Raw genomic sequence first — 20,000 nt, 5'->3', positions numbered from 1 at the left:
ATGTTTTGATTATTTGTTTTTGTTTTCGTTATGGCATAGATTTATTGATTGATTGATTGATTGATTGATTGATTTGACTGATTGTTGTCGTTGTTAAGTTTGGAATCCATTACCGTTGCCCTATCGATTGGGCGACTTAGTGAGGGAGCAATATTCAGGGATTCGCTCATTATTGCATGTTTTTGTTGTTATCATTGTATTGGTATGTCATATAGTTTTGTTTGTTCGTTATTGCTGTTTTTGTTGGGGATGAGAAAGTTGTTGTTCTGTAGTTTGGATTCCATTACCGTTGCCCTACCTACTGGATTACGCAAAAAAAGGGAGCAAGCTTGTATAACATGAGTGTCACCTGGCTCAACATTGCATCCTAGCTTTGCTCTTCAAATCTTCCTTGATGCAATTTACAACCATAATGCCTAGGGCACACTCTCTTCTATCCTAGTAGAAGAGTCAATTTAGAGCAACAGTGATCTCATTTTCTGAATCCCGCCGACGTCACAACAATTTTTTATGTTATTTCCATCAATACGAAATATTTTAGAGTCAACTGGCTAATTTTCAGCTTGTAAAAGTAAGTTTACACAAACATAAAACTTTAGATTGTTGCCACGCGGTCCTCACCTTCTTGTCCAGTCGTGATGGTTTGGATTTTAGTGGAATAAGTGACATTCTCGACGCCTACCGTGAACGCAAGTACCTGGAATTCATACACTCGGTTTGGCTTTAACAGCTTGTTTACAAAATAATTTCGATCGTACAAAGACCAGACTTTCAACAAAACAGATATATTTGTGTTTTCCTCCGTGAACATCACCATAAAGTGGGAAATCGATACATTGAGAGGAAAAGCTTCCCACTGCACGGCCGCTGACGATGACGTAATGTTGTGAACTAACAGTTGCCATGATAATAGGTCAATGTCTGTCAGAAAAAAAATAGGTAATTACTTAAATGAAGTATCTCAAATATAAAGCGAGCAAGATCAATTATTGCGAGAAAAAACAACTATCTAGGAATTCTTGAAACAAAGTTTCCCTGGTCCCTTACCATGTAAAATCTAATAGCTTCATCTATGTTGGCGCTACTCTTTAGAATAAATAGATAGATATATAGATTTGTTTGATACCTATCAAGGGATCTTCAAGTCCAAGATACCAGACTGAAAAGCCTTTTGAATAGCGATATGTGTTCGTATATTGAAGTGCCAACTCTGATTGGTCGCCGTGAACAACAAGAGAAAAAGGCTCTATGTAACCGCATAATAAGGTGTCATTATTGTACTGGGTTTCTTCTCCAGTCGCCACGCGAAGCCAGTTGTTTGATCTGGGTAGAAGAAAAAAGTTATCATGGTTATATAGGTAGGTTAAAGTCTGCGTTTCAACCTTGTACAAGAACCGTACGCAATAAGACAACTTCGTATATAGAAATAAGTAATCACATTTCTTTCAAGACTACTTTCAAGATCACATCGAAGAACAACGCAAGAGTTCAATGTTAAGTAGTAGGATCCAGTTTTCCACACACTCGCCCTCGTTGATTCGTGACATTAACCAATCAAAGTTCAAAATTAAGAAAATCTCATGACAAACAAACTTATTACAAAAATAGTCGTACACATCACTTTAGAAAGGTTTCTTAGCTAGAATTTACAAAAACTGCTAGGACATCTTCGTCTCTCACAACTGTAATAGGAACAGCGTTATCCGGTTCAGTATTCAGCTTCACTTCCAGAGTCTCTGCAGTGGGTGTCTCCATTCTGACGAGGGCAAGTTGCCGGACTTAACTTTCCCCACTGCACTTCGAACTTCGCCATCAGGACCAGGAAGTAAGCGTTAAACCTCTCCAAGTCGCCACAGCTGTCTTGGGATCGTCGTCTCATGTATGCACACAACATCTCCCACTTGAACCTTATGGAGTGAGCTAACTCTCTTAGAACAACGATGTTGTTCTCTAAGTTGTGTGAGATACTCTGCTCGCCAGCGGTTCCAGAAATGATCGAGGATGCGCTGTAAGAACCTTGCTCTCCTTGAAAGCGCTTGCTGGGTATGTCCATCATCAATGGAATAGTTCTTTGATGTCATTGACAAAATTCCTTGGCCTATGACTAGGTGAGATGGCGTCAGGGGTTCCTCGAACTCATCATAAGGGTACGTCAACGGAAGTGAATTCAAGACTGCTTCCACTTCTACAAGGGTTGTAGACCGTTCGTCATAATTCAATCGGGCATTGCGTAGACACTTTTTAAACTTAACTTGACAGACTTCAAAAGACGTTCAAAGAAACCACCCCACCAAGGGGCTGCTTAAACATTGAACCTCCATTTTTTACTCTCACGCTGGCAATAGGCCTGCACCCTTGCGTCCTTGAAGGTCTTTACATTGTCACTGACAATCAAGGTTGGGATTCCCCTTTTTCCCTTAAATCGAGTGAGGGCCTTTACAAAACTTTCCGCTGTCAGACTTGGCACAAGTTTAAGATGAACAGATCGGATTGTAGCGCATGTGAATAAGGCTATGTAATTATTGTTCACTCCTCCCCCTTTAAGTCCACTCCAACACGGGAGAACGCAAACTCGTCACTTAACAGGAACCCGGGAAGCGGTGGGGAATAAGGAACTGCATAACTTCTACCTTCTATCTTCTTACAAAGAGACTGGTAGATTATCTTCATACAGCTTGCTCGTCGCTGTGAGAATACTTCTCTTTGTTATAGTGCAAGCATTGTTTGTTTCCATTGGAGAGGCCAAGTTCAGCGAGAACATGTCACTTTCAGTGTCCCATCCAATTCCAAGTACTTTACACGTCACACTGCAGGGGTTACCTTTCGCCCTGAACTGACAACTTGAGAAGGTCTGATCTTCGTCTTGAATCTTACATTCTTCAACAGGCTTGGTTGAAACTTCAGCTTCCAGAGGAGACTCTTTCATGTTGTTCAATTCTTTTGTGAACTAGTGTAGAATTAATCACCCACTTTCGCATATTAAAGCCTCCACTCTTGAAAGATGATTTCAGATTCTTGAACATCCACCGGATAAATCACTATCCATTGGGTAGCGCAATTGGTTTCGCTATTACTTATCCACTGGATACAGTGTTATCCGGCAGATAGCGCTATCCATCGTTTGAACAACTGGGGCCAGATCATCAGAGTCTTCATTTAAAAAATCGTCCACATACAGGCTCTTCAACACACTCTCAACAAATTCTCCAGGAATATCAGTGGAGGTTAGATGATGACCAATAGTTGCATTCAACAAGAAGAGACTTGAGGAAATGCCAAAGGCGACTTATGCAAATCTGTAAACTTGGAGAATTTGGTGTTTGCTACCGATATCATCGACCCACAGGAAGCGAAGATAGTCAAGATCCCTTGGGTCAACTGAAATGTTCAGAAAGGCTTTCTCTGTTTCTTGAGATGGCCACTTTATGAACGCGGAACCTCAAAAGGATGTCGTAAATGAGGGAAGACAGTGGTGGGCCAGCATAAAGACAATCATTAAGACTGGGTGTGGTACTCTGTGCTTTAGCGCTGGCATCATAAACCACGCGCAGCTTTGTGGTTTCCCGGTATCAACACGAATCACTTCATGATGGGGGATGTAATGCACGTTGCCAACACCATAAGTAGTTCCTTGATCTACAGGTTCAATGATCCCTTGTTTCAGCTGTTCTCGGATGACATCATTATACTGCCTGGACACATCAGGCTTAACACTCAGACACCTTAATTGTGACATCCACCTCGATTTGCTCAAAGCAAAATTATCAGGAAGGAGGTCATGATCCTCCCTGAATGGTAGTCCCACTTGATATCTTGCTTCCACAAATTCAACTTCATTAACAAACTTGTCATCCAGAGTGGCATTGAGGGATTCACAGTCCCAGAATTTTCTCAGTTCTGATGCAAGATCATCATGATTAATTACCCTCGATTGAACCTTCAAAACAGTGTTGGCATGGACATTATCACACATGACCTTAGTGGTTCCAGAGAGGACAAATCCTAGCTTTGTGACCAGAGCAACTGGTTCCCATGGTGCACCCCTCACTATAGTACCTTCTACCAAGGACAAATAGTAGTCAGCCCCAACGAGAATACTGCATGACTGCTAGCACTCCACCAGCAGCTCTGTCAGCCAATAGCAGGTTACGGAGATGTTGATAGCTAGACTGAGTCAGTTCAGTGGACTGTTGGGTCAAGGGGCCACAGATCACTGGTACTACATACGCTTGAATGTACACAGTTTCATCGCATAACGTTTTGATGCCAACTTGAACAATCTGACAGGTACGTAGTCTGGAATCTGATTCTCCGAAGGTTTTGATCAGCAGGGAATTTCTAACAACAACGGGTAGCTGCAATTTTTTGTTAACAGTCTGAGTCACGTAAGATCGCTGACTGCATGAATCGAAAACAAGACGCACATTAGTGGACTACTGTCATTGTCTGGACGTACGACCTCAGCAGTTAGAGTTTCCAACAGCACGGACCCTCTGTACTGATCCTATACAAACTGGTAGAGACATTACGAACATTCTCAACTTGCTCTGGTCCACTCACAGTGTGTTCAAAAGTATCACACACAGCAACATGGTGGGGTCCTTGAGATTTGAAACATTTCACAGGACTTTTACAGTTACCGGTACGTGACAAATACCCAGATTTGAGACAAAGACAACATCTGCCTTTCTTCCTCAAAACTTGCTTTCTAGACTCAGCACTTACGACCACATTACATTTAGAGCTCTGATGATTTTGATCGCAAAGCGAGCACCACACACGAGAAAACTGTCTGTTCTTAGCACTTTCAGAGTACAAAGCAGACGTAGAATGAAGCAACTCACCTCTCTGAAACGAGTTTGACGGTCTGGCGTCCCTAGGGTTCACAAGACATTGTTCTCTCAGCTGCAATTCCTTGTGAAATTCACTCACGGTTTCTTTCGAATCCCGTGATTCCGATTCCAAATTTCGTGAGATTGCAATTCTAAATTCTTCCGATAATTTCTGCATGATAATCGGTGTTTAAAACAACCATACATTTCAGAAGAGATCTCCATACTTTCTAATCCACGAACATGTGACTCAACTGTGTCGTACAAACTTCGAAGCCACTTAACTTCGCTTATAGATGCAACCTTGAGAATTTTTGTGAGCGCCTCCATGTGGCTCGAGATCACAACCTGTCGGTTTCCGAATCTTCGTTTGAGTAATTCTACTGCCTTTTCGTAATTAGCGCTTGTCAGGGGTAGGCCAGCGAAATCGCTTTGGGCGGTGCCTGTTAGAAGCGACTTCTAGACAGTTGAATTTATCCACTCCAGACAGGTTTGAATTCTCATGAACTGCTGACTCGAAAGATTCCCAAAAGGGATACCACTCGATGGGTTTCCGTGAAATTTCTTCATCGCGAGCTTGGGAAGCTTTTCGTGCGAGTGAACTGTCTGTAGGTGACCTTGAGCAGTTCCCGAGCTTTCCAAAGTACTCGATTACTGATATTTTCCTTGTGATTCCTGCGCTGCCAGTGCAGATTCTAAATCCACCATACACTCTTGAATAACACATATTAGCTCACAGCTCTCAGAAACATCAGAATCGAGCTTTGAGACATCCTCCAGCAGCTCAACAATGTCACGATCCAAAACTTGAAGCTCCGAACACTTTGTTTGAAGAGAGGTACAAAGAAGTTTCAGTTTTTTCGTTTCGATGGGAATCCCTCCAGATATTAAATATTTTACTTCAGCGATTGTTTTTCGCACAAAATGTCGGTGACTGTCGCAAAATTTTATCAGATTCTATAATTTCTTCTTCTCGGCCATACCTTGATTCCCACCAGCCATTAAAAACAAATAGCGTGCACCAAGAATTCAAAGGTGATTAATTCAAGATTTTCTTACTTTCCGAGCGGAATCCGTCCCGGGTCTCGGCACCAAATGTACAAGAACCGTACTTCGTATATAGAAATAAGAAATCACGTTTCTTTCAAGACTACTTTCAAGATCACATCGAAGAACAACGCAACAGTTCAATGTTCAGTTCGTTGGGGGGTCAAAATGTGCCCCCACTTGATGTAGTCGGATCCAGTTTCCCACAAACCTATTGGCCATCAGGTCAGCAGGTATCTCCGGTTACTACATGTAGCATGAAGGGATTAGGAGTAATTCTATTCCTTCCTGGAAGAATATGCTGTAGGTACTCACAGAAAAAAATGTCTTCTCAACCACGTAACACAATTACCCCAGGCCAGGGCTCGAACACGAACCGCTAGATCCGGAGTCCAGCTAGCTAAACATTAGGCTACTACATCATGGTTAAAGGGTCTTGCAAAGTCTTGCTTAAAAATCGCCCAGGATCCTGCCTCAAAACTCAAAATTTCGTTTAAGGTGTTGTTTAAAACAGATCTTTTCTTTCGCCCCTACTTATCGAGGATTAATTTTTAATTGATTTTAAGGACACACCCTATAGACCGATCGCGAGTAGAGGCGAGTTTTCTACTCCTGCGGTAACATTATTGTTCTTTCAGTAGATAGCGCTTACAGCTGTTCATACCATATGCATGCCAAAGCAATTGTTAAACTTGATTGTTATAATAAGATAAATCTCACCTGCAATAAGGGCCATCGCCGACTCGAAAGGAATTAAAGTTTATCCATATCGCTTTGACAGTGCTCCCGCCAAGTTGCGGCTCAATAGTCCAGCGGCAGTAATGCAACCCGCGAAAGGAACATGGGTAATTAGGGCTGTATAGAGTACCGTTTTTCGCGGTTAACGTACGTTGTGGTTCACAGGCTGAAAAAAAAAATGTCAACGTTTCGGCTTCTATTTTATAAAGGTGGACACACCGATATTCAAGAGCAACCGTTTTCAACAGGCAATTTTTACTTCTGTGTGAAAACGAGTCTTAATGCGAAACCATTCATATGAAAATGTGTTCCGCCTAGAGGTCCATTTTTATATCAAACTCAGTTTCATATAAAAGGTTTTGGACGAGGACTCGTTTTGAAACAGGCGCAAGGTAACTCGGAAATGGCCTATTAGTTTGAGCCCTGAATTTTTTTCATTATGCTCAATCCCTGCACTTCCTCTCATGAGGACAATAGTAGTTTCAAATAACACTATCCCCCAAACGACCAACCTATTTGTACACCGAACGTTAAGGTCAGTCTAGCCTGAGTATTAAGGCTTTTCGAAGGCATGATGTGAGGGAGAGGGAAAAACAAAACGAAAACTGATACTAATACTGATATAAGTTTGGTTCGTAATTGGTTTCCCATTTCTTGGGCTAGCGCTCTCAAGGAAATTCATGCATTCTAGCACTTAAAACTACCTTACCATATGTAATCAGTTTTATGAACTCCAGTGCAGTTAAACCAAACAAATCACGAAGCCTACGAATAGCCACTTACTGGTGAACGCGTTTGCCCCATAATACGGTCCAATTCCTTTAGAGGTAAACCCAGCGACCCGAATGTAGTACTGTTTTCCTGGCAGGAGCCCAGTTAAGAGGTAACTTCTGGTCGATGCACTGACGTCGACCTGAGCGGAGAAATTTGGGATTCCATAGCACGAAGTTCTGTACTTAATGTTATAGCCAAGAAGTTTGCCATTGCGATATTTTTCGGGAATTGGATGTATTGATATGTTGATGCTGTCACCTCCAGGATAATTGTTGTTAACGGATACATAAGGACTTCTACTGGGTACTACGATGAAGAAACAGAGAAAGAAAACACAATAACGTAAAATAAAAATAAAAAAATCACGTTTTATAGTGGAAGAGTAGGGCATGGAAGTAGTGGAAGAGTGGAAGTGGAAGAGTAGGGCATAGAGTTCCCGGTGTTGTGGTCTGATCTATGGATATAGGGGTTAGGTGTCAATTGGGACGAAAAGTTCTGTTCCTCTCTCCTGCCACTCCATGAATTGTGGCGAATTAAAGTAAAGTAAAAGTAAAGGAAGCGAAAAGGGTATTTTAATATTTTTGGTATAGCTTTTTTAAAGCAAATTTAATTCAAACTACCACGGGGGAAATAAACGGGACTAGCGTACTGGATTGTTTGTGCACAACTGAGCAATTTCTTATTAATTAGCATTACAACGTGGTACGAGTACAAAATGCTATTGCGTGTGCGAATTTGGATTCCATGCAATTAGGTTATAAAGACTTAAGGGAATGACTTCTCTTCACATCATCATATATCTGTAAAATGATTGATTATCCCTTACGTTGGGTAATACTGACAAATAGCATAACTGATGTAAGAGATGTTTAACGAAAATTTTTTTTTTTTGGTCTTTTTTGCTTTCTCTTGGTGAATGTTTAACCTGAATTAGCAATGCATGGCTGGGGCATTTCTTTAGAGGGTGCAACAAATTAGTATTACTGGTGCCCTACCAGCGAATTAACTATGACATGTTTTTTTCGGATCCGTCACTCACAAGCAGAGGAAGCAGTTGAGTTCTATCTTCACTTTTCTCACACCTCTGACCTCTACCCTGATCATATTCTTTTGCTTATTAGATATTAGACTTTTTGTCCTCTCCTCTACTGGGTAGGGTCTTAATAACAAAAGTATGTGTATTTTTGATTGGATCGAAATTGCTTTTAAGGCGGCTATGTGGCTAGCCACATAGACAAAGTTTATCAAATCAGAAGCTTGTTTCTATTTCGTCAATTTCAGCAAACAAAGCAAGCCCAAGCAATAATGTTCATTGTTGTGATATTGCTATTGCAGAGAGACAGCATGAACGTACTTTTGAATGACTGCATACAACAAGTCGTTGGGTATATTTGTTTGCATCGCGTGTTTCATCTAACTTTACTTTTCACACTCACCACCTTCCTCGGTAAAAAGCAATACTTCTGAACTCCTGTGTGGTTGTCCTAGTACATCCACTACAACAGCGAAGAGACGATACTCAGTGCCTCCTTCAAGTCCGCTTAATGTTATAGACGTAACGTTTGGAAAAACAATGTCCCCTGCTATCTCTTTACCATCAGTAGTTTCTACTATTGCAACATAAGCCCGAACCTGATTTCCAAGCCTGACATCGGTTAGGTTTGGCCATTGAAAGGTAATACTGGATTCTGAAGCATTAACGACGGTAACATTCCATCCATCCACCAGTGGCGCTGTAAATAATGTTGGAAAGTCATTGTAATAAAAATTATCTCCGTTACGAGGTTTAGTAGATAATAGTTTTCTACGCGTTAAGCTATGCATGTTTTGCATAAATTTATGTCTTTGTTCATACAAATTCTCATGCTATTATTTAGCATTGTTATAAAAATATATAACAGCAGTGATGCTTTCAGTTTGTCACTCTAGCTCCAAGTAATCCAGGCAGTTTACTTTATTTTGCTGTTCAAGATGGCTAACGAAGAAGCAGGGACTTCTTTCGACGGCGATTGGGCGGTCTCCAAAGCTGTTGCTCGTGCAATGTCAGCTATAACGGACTCAATTTACATTGTTATCGATACCCGTCTCCAATCGTATAAGCAGGATAACTCACAGACGGTTAAAGCAGCGGTTTGGCGCGCGAAGCACGATTACTACGAATTTAAAAGTAGAGGGAACAAACAGCAATACGAACACGAAGAGGATGTCTTTGTTCACACAAATTCTCATGCTATTATTTAGCATTGTTATAAACATATATAAAAGCAGTTATGCTTTCAGTTTGTCACTTTAGCTCCCAGTAATCCAGGCAGTTTACTTTATTTTTTGTTTTCATTTTTATTTTCATTAAATTTTTCATTCGTTGGCTTTCCGTTTACAGTGCTGGCAGTTTGGCCATTTGGCAAATAATTGCCCGAAGAATAAGTTATCTTCGTGTTGACTAGAGCGCGTTGACATTGCAAGTTTAATTGAGGGTCTATGTGGAGATTCTGATTTTGTTTATACAAAGCTCAATGAAGATAGGGCTTAATTTTCTTGTGGCGGAGAAAGGTTTAATCAGCGAAGTAAATTCCCCGTCGCATTGCGTCAACCCTTTGTCAGTAGTAGACGGAAAGAAACTACGCTTAGTTCTTGATCTGCGTGATGTCAACAGATATTTAGTCAAATGTAATTTTCGTTATGAAGATCTTCGAGAATTAAAAGCAGTATCGTACGTTCTGCAATCACATTCCGGAAATTGGCAAATCAATCAGTCAAGATTTTCGTCGATAATCAGGGCGCATCTCGTATCCTAACGATTGGAAGCCCAAAGCCTCACCTGCAGGAAGTATTGTTAGAGGTTTTGAATTCTGTTTCCGATTCGGAATTTCTATTGAGGCGCATTAGCTACTCCGTGAGAAGAATCTTCGTGCTGACCTTCTAAGTAGGTTCATAGACAAGAATGACTGGCGTTTGAACCCCCGCGTATTCAGTATGATTGATAAGAAATGGGGGCCCCATTCCGTTGATCGATTTTCCTCGCACCTTAACAACCAATTTCCTAAATTAAACTCGAAGTTCTTCTCGCCCAGTTGTTTCGGAGTCGACGCCTTAGCGCAGAACTGGAGTACAGACAACAACTGGCTGTGTCCCCCAGTCCATCTTTGTCCACCATCTCTAAGAAAGCTGGCTAGCCCCAAAGCCGTTGGTACTCTGGTAGAGCCGGAATGGCCCTCAGTATCGTTTTGGCCTCTCTTGCACAGCACTCCAGCCAGATTCGCCCCATTTATCCTTGTCGTCTTCAGAATTCAGAATTGCCTACTCGGACAGCCTTCCTATTTGGTCAGTTGTTCAATACATTTCAGCTCCATTGTTAAACGTTAAGAGCCTTTTGGCTACGCCTGTGCGTGGCAAGTCTTCGTCATTGGTAGACCATCTTCGACCATCCTTTCCTTTTTAGACAAGTGCCTATTTCGGCCAATTCCTGTTTATTGTTCAGGTTTTAATTGCGTTATCAGCTCCATTGTAGTGCGTGAGAGCCGTTTAACAACGCCTATTTGGCGAGGTGCTCCCTCTTTAGTTCTAGCAAGAGGTGTAATTTCGACCAGCCTGCCTATATGGTGAGGTGTTAAGGAATTAGCTTTCAAGAAATCAGTAGTACATATTTTACTGCCTTCCTTTTGATTTTATCGACAGATATTAGGTCAGTCGGTATCTGAAGAGAAGCCTTGAGCTTGGGGGACGCTGGTCTGTACAGTCAAGTTCCGCAGTTATTAGAGTTGGTCCTGTCAGCCAACGCCCCAGGCACCATTGTCAGATACACCAGTGGATGGAATCGCTGGCGCAGTCGGTCAAATCCAGGGTTGGTACAACGTATTCCTCATGTGCCCGCAGAGCCGCTGCATGTCGCCCTCTATATTTTAGAACTAACCAACACAGCTCTCCGGAACGGTCACGGGAGTGCAGTCATCGACACGGCTGTATATAGCATTAGATGGGGTAACAAATTAGCTGGTTTAGCCTCTCCATTGGACCACCCTATTGTTACTTCTGCAGCTGAGGGAGCGAGAAGGAGGTTGGCGAGAGACCCGTTCAGCCAAAGGAGCCAATAAGCGAGCATATGCTACTTGAGATAGCAGAACGTTATAATACGCCTTCGGCTTCGTTACTAACGCTACGTTTTCTTTTCATTTTCCTCATTGAGTATTTCGGCTTGTTTAGAATTAATGAAATACTCGGGATACGACCATGTGACATTCAGATTAGCGATTCACATTTGTCAATTTTCATTAGCGGTTGTAAGAATGACCAGCATCGCGACTGTCACACCAGTATACTTCTAGCTAGATCCGGTAAAATTACTTGTCCTGTACGGAAAAGATTATGTCATTGTTGCTGTCGACCCACAAGAGTCAATTGGCTCCGATCGTTTGTAGAGTTGTTAAGTGTAAGAAACAGGAGCGATTTCATGAATATGCAGGTATTTGTTATTCTACCGCTCTATACAACATGAGAAAATTCGTGGCTCCATTAGTAAAGGGTGTTAAGGAGTTTGCCACTCACAGTATGAAAGGTGGTGGCGCTAGCAACGCAGGCTTCAAATCAGCTGATCCAGAACTCAAGGACAGGCACGCTGGTTGGAAGAACCCAAACACTAAGCTCAGATATCAGAAACGATCTACCGAGGAATTAATCGAGATCACAACGTGTATGAGAGGTTAATTTGAGTTTCATTGTCTATTAGTGTCAATTTCCAGCTCAACGGGGGAGCGAGAGTTGTTTCTTGGCCCCGTCCAGATTTCCTCCATCTTCTCCATGCTGCGATATATGGGTTTTTTTTCTGGCCTCCCTGATGCACTTCCAATTGTTAATAGGCACGGTGTTTAGCATCGTGTTATGGTATATCGTTATCTAGTTTCTACGTTATTATTCATAAAGATCCTTTTTTCCTTGCTTGTTTCATACGATACTTTATTTTATATTTATATAATTGTATATAGACCAACTCAAAACAATACTGGGGAAAACACTACAGGTATTCGATACTTCAAACTGCCATTTGTGGGTGACGTCTCTACCGTCACACGCAAAAAAACTGAAACACTTTTTGGACGTTTATTGCAAAGATATAGACATCAGAATTCTTTTTTTTTCTTCTTTCAAAATCAAGAATTTTATCAGTATCAAAGATCCTATTCCAGATGTATTAAAATCTATGGTTGTGTATGAATTTACTTGTGCGAGTTGTAACTCCCGTTACAATGGCGAGACGTCACGCCACTTTGCAACCAGTGTAAAAGAGCATCTCTCGACTGACAAAATTCTCATATTTTCAAACACCTGAACGGTTCACCTAGTTGTAACCGCAAGTGTTCGGTTGACTGTTTCAAGATTGTAGATTCAGCCAAAACTAGACTTTGTCTTAAGCTCAAAGAAGCGATCTAAATCAGCCGCTTAAAGCCAGGACTAAATGCGCAATTACAACACAACAATAATTTTTGCTTCTTGTGACTCGATGATGTAATCAACACTAGTGCACGAAAACAGTGAAAAGGAAACAACATATTACACTGATGATAGCATGAGTCATGCCGAAACATGTCTTTAAAAAGTTGTATCACGAGCTTGAAATTTCTGTTTATATAATTGTAGTATTTCAAACCAAGTGATTGCAGTCGCCTCTAGATTATGGCATTGCTTGGATACTGGAGCAGGCCAAGTTCTCCAGAATATACATTCTGTCGTGATTGCTTCAGTTCAGCGTAGAACGTAACTATAAAACATATGCCATTTATAGCTTATCAAGGGCGCGCAGTGGAACTGATTGTTTACAGCAAACTAATAAACAAGAATAGTAATAGTTTTGGTAGGCGCTGCTAAAACTTTCCATGGATTCAATTCAGCAATACGCGGCCATTTTGAATTCTATTGTTTCAAATAGCTATTATGGGATGCTCAGGCGGAAAATTAGTATGTATTTGCCCCCTAAGCATCCCATAATAGCTTTTTGAAACAATAGAATTCAAAATGGGCGCCGTACGGCCAAAAAGGTCCATTCATAAACAGTTCCTTGAGACATAATCGCATTTACGGCAGTAATTTCCAATCCCACACCGTATGAGGGTGTGGGTACGCCCAAAAGGAAAGTGCAACCAGCAAGCCAAACACGCCGGGGGATCGAACGCCGCCTCCACAAGAATTAAGGCAACGCGACGGAGACGGGACAAACAAAAAAACTGCACCCTGGAGACGCCTCGTCTGACTTACACTCCAGAATAACAATCCACACTAGACAAACAGAACGGAAACAAGACAAACCGAATTCCTTACCTTTGTAAATACTGCCATTAAGGATGGCATATCGGGCAGTAAAGGTATTATACTTGCTGTACGCTCTAACTTCGACAGAAATGTTCAGGGTTGAAGTACTGAGAAAGGCCCTTTCACGAAGGCCACAGTAGCTGTACAAAAGATTCTTACCATAGCCGTCCTTAACGACTATCCTGAAACTGAAAAAAGGTACAATTAACTAAAATGGATATTGAAAGAATTTCCACTTGATTACGTTAAAGGATTTCACCTATTTAAATAGCGTTTTACGTTCGCAGAATGTGCGAGTAGGGCAAGTTGTACTGAATTCATCTCAATCGTCTTCAGTTTGCATTTAGTTGGTAGATCTGTTGCAAATGTAACTCTGGCTACCTGGCTCGGCTCTTTAAAGGAACCTGTTAACATGTGCGCATCAGCACAAGGCTGTCAACATTAGTTATACTCTGCCACAAATGTCAACAAATCTTGTCTACACCAAATTCTGAATCTCATAAAAAGTACCTGCAAACCAGCACATTCGACTATTTGCTGACTGAAAAAATATCCATCGCAAACGAAATTAACCCGTTCTGTATGCCCTCGGCGAAGCAGCTTAGCTTAATCGATGTTTTCGTTAATTCAATAGACGACAGGTCTGCCAGTTTTGACTCTCGATGGAATGAAAAAGTGGCCTGCTCCGAATTCTTTTGAAGTTTGTAAGGATGAATTCAATTTAGTACATTCATGGCTAAAAACGACCGATTGCATTTGTAGCATGGAATTGATTATATAGACAAATAAATCGCCTAGTGCGGGAGGGGTCTAGTTGGGCTTCCAACAAAATGAAAACGACAATTTCACATCACAGCGACATATTTTGTCTTTTTTCTTCATTAACTGAGAGTGCAATTAAGACTCAACACATGTGCTAAGACCATTGTAATTCCTAGTCATAGGATAACTAACAAGTCAAATAAGAGGAAAAAAACCGAAGCAGAGACTCTGTATCTTACCTACAAGAATCAACTGGATCAATAGCAAGAATCACGTGATCACCATTTGGTTCATAGATGTCTCCAATGTTCCACTGACACTCATTCTCAGTTATTTTGTCACCTTTTTGGAAGGAAAGTTCTTCCAGTGGTTCCTTCACTAGACCACCGCATACTGAATAATAGGAAGTTATTGTAAGTTGGTTATTTGAACTTCCCTTTTTGTATTGATGGAACTGTTTTCTTTATAGACAAAAATAACACATTCGAGGGTGGCGCTATCATGAGCATAATTTCGAAAAGCCAAACTTTTATCAATGGAAACCTGAAAATGGTGATGGATTTTTCCAAAGGGTCTTGATAGTAGCAGACAACTAAAGAATTTCAAGAAAACGAAAAAACGTTTGAGTTTACAAAACTCAGAAACTTCTGTCATCCTCAGTTCATCCAAATGTGAGAGGCCCTATCCCTGGCTAATTGCTCCTTCACACGCGTGGAAAAATGCCGGACCGTTTCGCTGACGTAACAGGCATTACAGCCTGCACATGCAAACTCTACAAAATTCTGAACATTGTCACGCTTCGTGTTCAGCAGATTGTTTCCATGTTTTGGATCACGCCTCCACCAGTTTTCAACTTAAGATAAAAGAGGCTATTCATATTCAGAGAGAACAACCCTCTTTGAATCAACAATAATTACACCATGTTAATCTAAAATTGTCGCTTTAATTCTCACACTTGCGCGCTTTGCTTCATTCTGTTGTTACTATTTATCACAATTAGCATTTTCTACTTACTATAAATTCAGCGTCCATCGCCTTGTACTTGGATTAACTCAGGATGACAGACGTTTCTGTCGAAACATGTCTTGTAAACTCAAACGTTTTGTCGTTTTCTTAAAATTCTTGATAAAGTTCTGTTTCAGATTACTATATAAGTGCATTGAAGCTATTAAAAGGGGGAGGAGGGTTACATGAATATTGAAGCTATAAAAGGAAGTTACTGAGGTATAATGTGTGATAAAAGCACTAGGTTGCGACAGTCTGGCAATCTTTATTCAAATTTCGCTGGTGTGCCTTGGAAAATCGCTAATGAAATTATTTACCGTTCGCAGTCCCTTATCTCTGGTCTCTACCGCAATTTCATCAACGCACGAGTGAATTAGGGTTAGGTTGTCTTAATTTTAACACTGATTTGACTAGAAATTAAACAAACTTGCCATACGGTTCCTTTAGCATTTCATTGTACTGTATTCAAGGTTAGATGTGAAAACATGGATCGTTTTAGGGAGCGAACACAAGTTATAATATATAGATTTAGACAAGCCAAAAAGCGGAGCTCCCGCCTCTAACCCCAGAAAGCAAATTATGCACTCTTTTTTTAATAAAAAGTTCTAATTTTGGAGCTGAGTGTCAACGTTCTTATATAATTTGGCATTGTGAGACTGAAAACGTTCTTAAAGATGTTCTTAATTTTACATCATTGGTATAGTTTTTTAATAACTGAAACCTTGCGGACGTGACTAGGAAACCTATCAAAGTGCTTGCTATGATGGTGTTGAGTTTAAGATTTTGTAACGGTTATAAATTAGAACTGCTCATTAACTGAGATATGTGTCATGCAATAAGAAAAACATCGCTATGTATACTTAATATGCCCTTAAGTATTTGGGATAATTTACATTTCTTCACCTTTATGGTTTCATTCAAAATACAAACACCAAAATAAAACGTTCTCAATCGACTCATGTTCTTAATACGTTCTTATAATTTTGGTTAATCTCAGCCTCAACGTTGTTATAAGAAAGGTTCCTATATTAAAGGGACAGCTTCACGGTTTTGCGCATGTTCAAGCTTTAGCGTTAGCAGTTGTAAATTTTACGGTTTCTTACTAAACCAGATGATGTTAATTAAACGCAGAGAGTATTAAAGTAAATACACTGAATGACTAAGGCCCAAATTTGGTGGAAGGCACTGCGGGTTTACACAGAAAATATCGAATTTAGTTTTGATCTCGAATTTATTGTATGGGTAGAAAATTTATTCTACGCACGAGTAAATTTCACTCGAAAAACCGATATCGCACTCATCGCCTCGTCATTCATGCAATACCGGTGTTTGTATAAGTATAGGACTACATGCTGTCCAATTTGGAAATAATTGGATGAGAAAAATTCTGAGGACAGTCAAAATTGGACGAGGCCGTAGGCTGAGTCCAATTTGGCAGTCCGAGGATTTTTTTTAATCCATGCAATTATTTCCAAATTAGACAAGCATGTAGTCCTGTTACCTATTAATTATGTAGCATCCAAAGAACGCCGTCAAGCTCGTGTTCGGGAATCTCCTAATTATAAAGCTCTCTCACTTCGCTTCGCTCAGCACGCACAGGTCAAACACTTAAGCCAAATTTTTGTGCTTCTCTGAGTATTCTTGTTCTGATTATTCTCTCTCATCTCGAGTAAATCAGTAGCATCTATCTCTGGAAACCTAGCTGAAGACTCCATTTGAAACTCTGAGTCGTCAAAAAGGTGGAGAGAAATGTCGGGAGATTCGGCCATTATCAACACAAAACAAAACCTGCGACCGATGATCGCTCGCTGACGTTAGAAAGCAGTGAGAATAGCTGCAACCTAATTGGCCAATATTCGGTTCATTATTTATCTTGACATTTGATTGGTTGATGGAAAGTATCCAGATTTTTCACAAATTGGACGGTTTGTTCAAAGCTGAAGGAAACGTTCCAGCAAAAATATCCAATTTATTTAAATTTGGACAGTTGGCAAAAATTAATAAAAAAAATAGATCTGTTGGCAATATTGGATTTTGCCGCAGCTTCATAATTACAAGTGAAATTTACCGTGGAATTCACTGGTTGAGCAATGAATTTTTCTTGAATCGCATATGTTTTAAAAGAAAACCAGTACACCCTCAGCGACGCAATGGAAAAGGAAAAAAATTATTTCGGAGTCAACTGTCAATAGCCAAGAAAATGACTTGCACTAACCGGAAGCACCAAAACGCGGACAATTCCAAAACCTTTTATTTTCACGAACCCAACAGGAGTAACAATAAATAACCATGGAGCTCCGCCTTTAAGCTTGGCTGAATCTTTATATTACCAGTTTAAGGCCCCGTAGCGTTTGTCGTTTCGAGACTACAGCCTTTTGAATTTTCGCTTTGCGTGACACCAAGACAGTTGAGGGGATAAAGCTGTGATTGTTGTCAAATTAAGCATAACAAGCTGTAGAAGATGTATTATTGCTCATTTACCTCTGATCACGGGCAAAAGGAGAGGACTTTTATCGCAAACTGAAGTCACGATGTTTTGTTGATTGGAGGCCGCCATATTGGTGTCCCTCCGAGGAACAACAACATGGCGTCTTCATACAAACCTCTGTAAAATTGAGTGACATGATAAGGGAAAATAACTCAGAAACGATTCACCAAACATTTGAGACTTGGTGGAGTTATTAATGTATAAGTCTTTTATAACATTTCTTTTTTTTTTTGCCTCTTTGTTTGAAGGGTTTCGGATTTTAGCTTTTGAGTGACAGATGAAAACACTCTATACGTTATTTCAAAACTTACGTGTTACTGTCGCAAATGTATATTCTCCAGTTCCTTTTCTAGTAAAACCTGCGACGCCAATGAGGTATGTCGATCCTTCCTCCAGGTTACTTAATGTAATTCTTGTCGTGTTTGTATCAGTAATCATCCATTTGGTATTATTTAATTCATCCAACTGAGCGTGTGTAATATTATAGCCCAGTATTCTTCCTTGAACGTCTTCAGGACGAATATCTTCCCGGGTAAAGCTGATGCTGTGATCACGAACGTTTATATTCCAGTTATACAAATAAGGTCCTCTTCTAGGTACTGAGGAAATTAAATTTAAAAATAAGTCAGTTAAAGGGAAGGATTATTAATCTGCTTTAAGACACTCAATTTCTCTCATGAATGCAATCCGTTTCTGTATTTGGTACTACCGTAACCAAAATCCGACTTTCAAGGAAGGATTACGTTTTTGAAAACGTTGGCCGTGAAGCACTTATATTTGAACACACTTAACTGATTAGAGTGTAATGTGAAATTCTAGGTTTCTATCTCATACGAACCATGTGAGCGTTAGCCCTACTAATGGAAATGGGCCGACACAAGGACAGAGAAAACTTCTGACCAGGGGGGGAATTGAACCCACGAGCTGCGGGGTAGATGCCAGCGGCGCTACCGACTGAGCTAGAAGGTCAGACGTGAGCAGGCCGTGGGAACTGAAGATGTTAAAGTCACGGCATAGAAAATGTACAAGTACAAGGAAGGATTACGTTTTTGCAAACGTTGGCCGTGACGCACTTATATTTAAACAGACTTAACTGATTAGAGTGTAATGTGAAGTGCTTGTAGCTCAGTCGGTAGAGCAGCGGTGATCTAACCCGAAGGTAGTGGGTTCAATTCCCACCCTGGTCCGAGATTTTGCGTGTCCTTGTGTGGGTCCATTTCCATAGGTAGGGCTAACGCTCACATGGTTCACTTGGGGTAGAAACCTAGCACTCCACATTACATTCTAATCAGTTAAGTCTGTTCAAATTCCGAATTAGCCAACCAGAATCCGTGTATACTGTCAAGATATCCTGTGATCTCAAGTCACTGACTTGATATGACTAGGATATCATGGTCAGTTGGCTGAATCTGGGTACGGTAAACACCTAATCGCACCTTTTTTAGTAAGCTTTGGCATATCAGGTTCGTTTGGTCTCGCCAAGGGTATTTGGGCTTGACTACGTATCCCCAAAATACGAACTTAATGGCTCACTGCTCTAGCAAACTCGCCTGATATGCCGCTGAAGCATGGTAAAAGGTACGATTAGGCATAACAACGAATTTGTAACAGAGAAAGTAAATGAAAACAACACAAAGAGCAAAGCACATTAGTGTGTCACCTTCCTCTTAACCTGGGCATTTCTCCGATAGAGGCAGTTAAGGCATTTTAACAACAACAACAGCAAGAATTTTTTTTTGTACTGTAAAGTAAACTAGCTAGCTAAACAACAAATGTATGAATTAAAAATACAACAGTAGCTGGTCTCCCCAGATAAAGAAAAGCTAAACTAGTTGGGAGTGAGCGAGTGTAAACATGCTTATCTGAAGTTTTGATAAAACATGAATCAAACGTCTTTGGTAATTTACCGTTTATCAACTGGTGCATAAAGAACAGTTTGGAGTTTGATATGATCCTGAAGTTTTAGAAGCTTGAGTTGAGTAAACAAAGGACTAGTATGAGCATCAAATTAGAAATGGTATTTAAACGGATAGCTTTCTTTTGAATTCTCTGGA

General features: G+C 40.5%; 1 protein-coding gene and 1 long non-coding RNA gene across 2 annotated transcripts in view; both read right to left on the bottom strand.

Annotated features, from left to right (window-relative positions):
- LOC138057291 (MAM and fibronectin type III domain-containing protein 1-like) overlaps positions 1-7,531 on the bottom strand; it is a 27,554-nt gene extending 20,023 nt beyond the window's left edge. Inside the window, exons 1-4 of the mRNA XM_068903343.1 lie at positions 7,401-7,531; positions 6,600-6,783; positions 1,127-1,323; positions 622-921 (exon numbers count right to left, since the gene is read on the bottom strand). Coding sequence (XP_068759444.1) covers positions 622-817 — 196 coding nt within the window. The 5' untranslated portion in view covers positions 818-921; positions 1,127-1,323; positions 6,600-6,783; positions 7,401-7,531. The remainder of the gene's footprint in view (positions 1-621; positions 922-1,126; positions 1,324-6,599; positions 6,784-7,400) is intronic.
- Positions 7,532-18,296: 10,765 nt separating this feature from the next.
- The window catches only part of LOC138057286 (uncharacterized), a 2,668-nt gene continuing 964 nt past the window's right edge, over positions 18,297-20,000 (bottom strand). The window contains exon 3 of the long non-coding RNA XR_011133630.1: positions 18,297-18,545. This is a non-coding gene — a long non-coding RNA (uncharacterized lncRNA). The remainder of the gene's footprint in view (positions 18,546-20,000) is intronic.

This window comes from Montipora capricornis, chromosome 7, assembly GCF_036669925.1.
Source record: "Montipora capricornis isolate CH-2021 chromosome 7, ASM3666992v2, whole genome shotgun sequence".
NCBI lineage: Eukaryota > Metazoa > Cnidaria > Anthozoa > Scleractinia > Acroporidae > Montipora > Montipora capricornis.
Note: the sequence above shows the minus strand (reverse complement) of the source record. Positions and strands in the feature narration are given on the sequence as shown.